General features: G+C 45.5%; 1 protein-coding gene across 2 annotated transcripts in view; it reads left to right on the plus strand.

Annotated features, from left to right (window-relative positions):
* The window catches only part of LOC144236443 (N-acetyllactosaminide beta-1,6-N-acetylglucosaminyl-transferase-like), a 30,651-nt gene that overhangs the window by 20,328 nt on the left and 3,711 nt on the right, over nucleotides 1-6,612 (plus strand). For both annotated transcript variants that reach the window (XM_077770091.1, XM_077770090.1), the window contains exon 2: nucleotides 1,988-2,080. In XM_077770091.1, the coding sequence (XP_077626217.1) occupies nucleotides 1,988-2,080 (93 nt within the window). The remainder of the gene's footprint in view (nucleotides 1-1,987; nucleotides 2,081-6,612) is intronic.

The raw sequence follows: 6,612 nt of genomic DNA on the forward strand, positions 1-6,612 counted from the left end.
GGAGGACTGAATTCTAACACAGTGTTACTAGACTAAAAGCAAAGCATTGACTGGGCTCCACTGCTTTCTGTAGGGCCTAGGCCTTTTTCAGCTTCTAATGACCCATGTTTCTTAGCCCCATTCTCCACCTTCAAACAGTAAACAAAAAAAGACCAACTCTTTACCCCCGCTCTTCCACTGTTGTGATTGCATTGCATTGGCCTGGATAATTCAGAATAATCTTCCTCTTTTAAGGTCAGCTGGTAAGCAAACTGAATTCTCTTTTGCCCTGTAACATAACAGATTATCAGGTTCCAGAGATTAGGATTCGCGCTTCTTTAAATGTATATCAAGGGGAGAGGCGTTATTCTGCCTACCAGATCTTGTAGGAAAGGACTGTTACAGTTTGGGTACATGTGTACATAGGAAAAAATATTGCTTAATAAATAGTGTTTTTATTAAAACCTAATGAAATCAAAAATCATATTCAGACCGCATTACCTACTGATGAAAATTGCTGGAGCTCTTATGAAGCAAAATATTTCTTCCTTGCTTATATTTGCATTTGATTCCCATATGCTTATTTTCCGATAATGGAAATGCTGGGGTAAAACTATTGTATAGGAGTAGACAAAATTTATTGAGATGGAGAGGGTTATTTAAAACAGTTTAGCACAGTATTTCTCAAAAGGGACAGTTTTGCCCACTCTCCCCCCCACCCGGGAGATTTGGCAACATCTGAAGATGTTGTTAATTGTCACAATCGGGGGCCGTGTACTACTGGCATCTGGTAGGTGGAATCCAGGGATGCTGCTAAATATCGTACAATGCACGGGAGAGGCCCTACAACAATGAATTATCCAGCCTTAAGTGTTGACAATGCCAAGGTGGAAAAGCTCTGGCTTAGCAAGATGGCAGCCTCTAAAGCTGTCCTCTCCTTTTTAAAAGGCTCCTTACTTTTCAAAGGTGAATTGGTAACTAATTGGGTAGTGGGTTAGCAACTAAATGTCTGGCCAAAAGAACACTTGAAAGAAATAGAGAAGATGGGTAGGTCAGTGCACACCAATCTTCCTAGGAAAATCCCAAAGCTCACAACTTCCAGCTTGGGGTCAACTGTTCATCTTCTTTGGGTGACCGGGGATCATGTCTCGTATCTCTCTCTGTTCCCAGGGCCTCCCACAATGCTTGGCAACACCAAATGCTCAAGAAGCACTTTAACAATTAAAAAGGATAGTGTGGGGGCGCGTGGGTGGCTTAGTTGGTCTGACTTTGGCTCAGGTCATGATCTCACTGTTCGTGGGTTCAAGCCCCTCATCGGGCTCTGTGCTGACAGCTAGCTCAGAGCCTGGAGCCTGCTTCAGATTCTATTATCTCTTTCTCTCTCTGACCCTCCCCTGCTCATGCTGTCTCTCTCTCTCTCTCTCTCAGAAATAAAACATTAAAAAAAAAGGATAGTGTGTTAAGGGATTTGTTCGGGTTTATATGTAGTAAACCAGTTATTTCCCTTCTGTGTGCCTAACACTGCAACTTCATATAAGAGCAACCCCAGAATTGCTTTCATTTATTAGTGCTTAGCACCTAGGGCAGCCTGTTTTCTGAGTTTTTATTTTAAGATAGAAGTCATATGGAAAGTTCTAAGAAACTGTAATATTAGGATTGAAAGTTAATTCAGTTAAAGGCCATTGAGAACCCAAAACTCCTCAACTTATCCATCTGCATTACGGTTTCATGCCACGGTATTTCTTAAACTCTATTTTGTGGGCTTGGGAACACGTTATGAAAAAAATATGTATGTATATATTTTTTTACTAGCAGCAAGGCAGAATTCATACCATAAGCTTCAACTACTCATACCATAAGCTTCTGAGGTCTTGCACCAATGATAGGAAATCTAATGTGAAAGATAACGTAGTGAAAAAGTAAACATACCGTAGAGGCTTCGCTGATGAAATCGACACTCTTCTCTCTTGGTTCTCATTTCTGCTTTTCTTCTTTGTCAACATTGCAGGTGTCCCTGGCTCCATGCCAAATGCATCGTGGACCGGGAACCTCAGGGCCATAAAGTGGATTGACATGGAAGATAAACACGGAGGCTGCCATGGTGAGGCACTCACTTGACACTTTGACGCCACACTGCTTGTTGGTGTTGGCATAGAGGTAGTTGTGGAATACAGGGGTTCTCATGGGGAGAACTACTTGAACTACTTATATACTTAAAAACAATCTGAGTTCTCAGAGTAGCTAGAGGCTTCAAGACAAGGTCCTTGACAAGTAAACTTAGGTATCTCACTGATGTGCTCCAGCTCATGATTACCGAAGGGGGTTTAGAGTTCGGCTCAACTTATAATGGTGTTTTCTTGCTAGTGTCTGCTTTCTTCTTCTTACTTATTCCTCTTTCTGTTCCTTTTGGGAGTGCAGTGGTTAGGAGGGGAAAGTGGTCAGGATGAGAAGTGATGTCATGTCGTCACCACATAGCAAGCTGGATCCCCCGCCCCTCACAGCGGCCCCTGCCCCCCNAATGGACAAGAACAAGAAAATTTAAGTAGTTTTCATTTCTATAGAACTTTATTTTTTTAAGTTTTTATTTATTTTTGAGAGAGAGAGAAAGAGAGTAGGGAGGGGCAGAGAGAGAGGGAGAGAGAGAACCCCAAGCACCCCCCATGCTGCCAGCACAGAGCCCAACTTGAGGCTCCAACCCGAGAACCGTGAGATCATGACCTGAGCCGAAACCAAAAGTTGAATGCTTAACCAACTGAGCCACCCAGGCACCCCTTCTATAGAACTTTATAAAGAAGGGTTTTTATAAGCCCTGGTATACATTCCATTCAAACTATGTCTGGTAGCTAGTAAGCATGGCATTCATTAACTAGGCTAACATAACAAAGTATCAGAGACCCGGTGGCTTAAATAGAATTTATTGTTTCAGAGCTCTGCAGGTTAGAAGTTGGAGATCAAGATGGCTGTAGATTTGGTTTCTTCTGAGAGGCTTAGAGATGCCACCTTCTTCCCCTGTCCTCACACGGCCTTCTTTCTGTGTGCATCTCTGTCCTAATCTCTTTTTATATTGACACCACCAAATGTGACCTCATTTTAACTTGATTTCCTCTTTAAAGGCTCTGTCTCAAATACAGTCCCAGTCTGGGTTACTGGAGGGCAAGGACTTCAACATATAAATTTGGGGAGGGGGACAATTCCACCAATACAGAAGGCAATAAAAATGTCTATTGTGAATGAGTGAGTGAGTGAGTGTGAGGTTTTGACCTTTCCTCTCTGTGGTGACAGAACTTTACCTCCCTTACTCTTCCACACAGTCTCCACCGACATCTAATGTTTCACAGGAAGACCTCCAAATGGCCTCCTCTCTGCAGCTGTCCATTACCCCCGCCCCCTTCTCGTGTCTTCCTGCCCGTCCCCTCCCGCCAAAGATGGCGACACCCTCATGTCACCATTCACTCTGCTCTTCGGCATCTTCATATCTTTCCCTCAATCAACCATTTTCCCCACAAGACAGCTCCTGTCACCTGCCTGCATCCTCATCACCGTCTGGCCTCCTTGGAGCAGGAGGAGTGTGGGGAGAAGATTGCTTTGCTCTTTGATCTCCTGGGTCTTCTTTAGAAAAGAGACCATCAGCATGAGTTGAGGTCCCAATATTTGGGATGGGCTGCCTTCTCCACAGCCCTCCTACAACCCCGTCACCCTCCCTGTGGGACCGCTGTGGTCACCTGATGTGCTTCTCCACCTCCTCGCCAGCTGTAACACTGGAAGACTTCAGCCTCCACAGCAGGGACCCGTGTGACGTCATTACTTTGCGAGTCACCTCCACCACAGAAGCTCCTGTTCCACTGTGCATCAGCCACCAGCCCTGCCCCTCCCTAGAGCCTTCCCATCATTCCCCTTGTCCTCGCCTGTATCCGGGCCCTACCCCATAGAGCAGGTATAAGCTGGTGAGGGTTCCATTTTTATGGGGACCTTTACTTACCACATGACAGGCGGGCCCATGAGAGGAGCTCCGAGCCAGGAACCTACAGAGGGTACACAGTTCGGGTAGCCCGAGCTTCTCCGACAAATGTCTCATTTTTCTTCTCTTAGTGCCTGTTATGCCAGTGAACAATCTGAAAGCCTTATATGGTTCTGAACATAAAAGTAGTTTGTCCCCCACAGCACTAGATGGGGAAAAGAAAAAGACATAACCCAGAGGAGGCAGAATAGCACATGCCAGACCAGCAAGTCCAGAGTACAGTCCAGACCTTTCCCCGTCAGTTGCGAGGAATGGATTTGTTCTAAGTGTGGATGTATATCCACTTTATAGGCCCTTAGAATCACAGAGACCACTCTAGCTCTATGGTCTTGAACTTGGGAGTTCCCATCTCTGATTACAATTTCTTGTTACTCTGCTAGTTTTCTTCACCGACTTACAAACGTTATATCTTACTGTCTTTCTTCCCAGAATGGAATTGAAGCTTCAAGAGGGCTAGGATTTTTTACCAATTTGTTCATTGCTATATCCCACACCTAAAAGATGTTGTGTGAAATGTCTTTGCTTTATTATTATTTTTTTAAGTTTACGTATTTCTTTTGAGAATGGGAGGGAGGAGTAGAGAGAGAGAGAGGGAGAGAGAGACTCCCAAGCAGTGTGGAGCCCAGTGTGGGCTCCACCCACGAACTTCGAGACCATGACCTGAGTCGAAATCAAGAGTCGGTTATGTAACCAATGGAGCCATCTGAGTGTCCCACGTGTTTGCTTTTTTAAAATTGGGATTGCCTGGGGTGCCCGGGTGGCTTAGTCGGTTAAGCGTCCGACTTTCGCTCAGGTCATGATCTCGCGGTTCGTGGGTTCGAGCCCCGCGTCGGGCTCTGTGCTGACTGCCAGCTTGGAGCCTGGTGCCTGTTTCAGTCTGTGACTCCCTCTCTCTCTGACCCTCCCCTGCTCACGCTGTCTCTCTCTCTCTCTCCTAGAAATAAATAAAAATATTAAAAAAATAAAATAAAATTGGGATTGCCAGAGTTTCAGTAGTCTCAGCTTCCTCTTCCTGCTCGCATCCTTCTGAGGACCCCTTGTCCATCGTGTGTACTGGGTCGGCTGTCTCGTGTTCTCAAGAACAGCATTTGACCCTACAGGGACAATTCACACATATAATAACTACCACCATCCGCTTTTTGCCATTTGTGTTTCCCTGAACAGAGAGCATTGCTGGAGATTGTTCCAGAACTGTCCCAAACTCACCCTTGATGGAGGGGTCAGGGGTGGCCAGACCCTCCTGGCTGCCTTCGTATTCTTTTATTTACCCTATCATTTTCCTGGTACCCTTCCCAATGGACTTCTTTTCATCTTTCCTGCTTGCTTTAAACTCTCACTCTTATGCTAAAACAGACTTTCCAGACTCAATAGGTAACAGTTTCAACTTGAGGGAGAACTTTCAAGACACGTGACCAAAGTCCCCTTACCGGATTGCCACACCATCCCATTCCTCCACCTCAGAGTATTTTGGACATACTCTTCTCATTGTTCCTTCCTGTTTCGAGAAGGAAAAGTTACCTGTCCTCACAACCGGGTGACCACCTGGGGTCTCAGTTATGTGCCGGTTCCCCTAAATGGTCCCCTTGCTCTCTTGCGTTCCAGTGGTGCCCTCGTGCTGGCTGTTTTGCTTCTCTGCCCGCGTGTCATGATCGCCTCTAGCCTGAAGACCACATTGTCTGTGAGCCTCTACTTCACGCTCCCTGAAATGGTCTCTCCTGTTCATTTCACTTTCTTTTTATTTTGTTGTGTTTTTTAATGTTTATTTTTCAGAGAGAGAGAGAGAGACAGAGTGTGAATAGGGGAGATACAGAGAGATACAGAGATAGAGCACAAACAGGGGAGGGGCAGAGATAGAGAGAGAGAGAAGGAGGCCCAGAATTCAAAGCAGGCTCCGGGCTCTGAGCTGTCAGCACAGAGCTCAACGCAGGGCTCCAACCCACAAACTGTGAGATCATGACCTGAGCTGAAGTCAGATGCTTAACCGACTGAGCCACCCAGGCGCCCCTTCTGTTCACTTCATTTTCTTAAGCATGGGCGTACTGCGTCTGCATTCAGTTCTCACTCCCCAGTTATCTCTGCCTTCCCACAACTCTGGCTTCTCTCCATCGATTTCCACTCTCTATTGTACTTCCTGCCAGCTGCATTAAATTAATCTCGATTAATAACATTAATCCTGCCAGCCCTTCTCTGTTCTGTTTCGAATACACTTCTTTCCCACTCATGGCAACGCCATGAACTTGGAACCAACTCTCTAGTTTACATTAAGTTATTATTGTGGCCTCAGGATGGGTTTCTAACTGTATTCTGTAAAATTAATGCTGCTGAAGCCCATCTCACCATTTGATCCTTCCATTCAAAAATCTTCAAAGACTCTCCCTATTTATGGGATAAAAAAGGCCCAGCCCTTTAGTTTAACTCAGTCAACCATAGTCATTCCACTGCATGCCAAGAAACTTCTAGAAAAGAGGTTCAACTTCCTACCATTCTTTTTCTAACCTACTTGCCAACCAAATTCTCTATTGTAGCAGAAAATTCCCTTCTCTGCACATTTTCCCCAAATGAAGCCACCATCCATGCCCCTGATGCCTGCCCCCCTCCCCCCCCCCCAAGTTCTG

Source organism: Crocuta crocuta, unplaced genomic scaffold, assembly GCF_008692635.1.
Source record: "Crocuta crocuta isolate KB4526 unplaced genomic scaffold, BGI_CrCroc_1.0 scaffold24, whole genome shotgun sequence".
Taxonomy (NCBI): domain Eukaryota; kingdom Metazoa; phylum Chordata; class Mammalia; order Carnivora; family Hyaenidae; genus Crocuta; species Crocuta crocuta.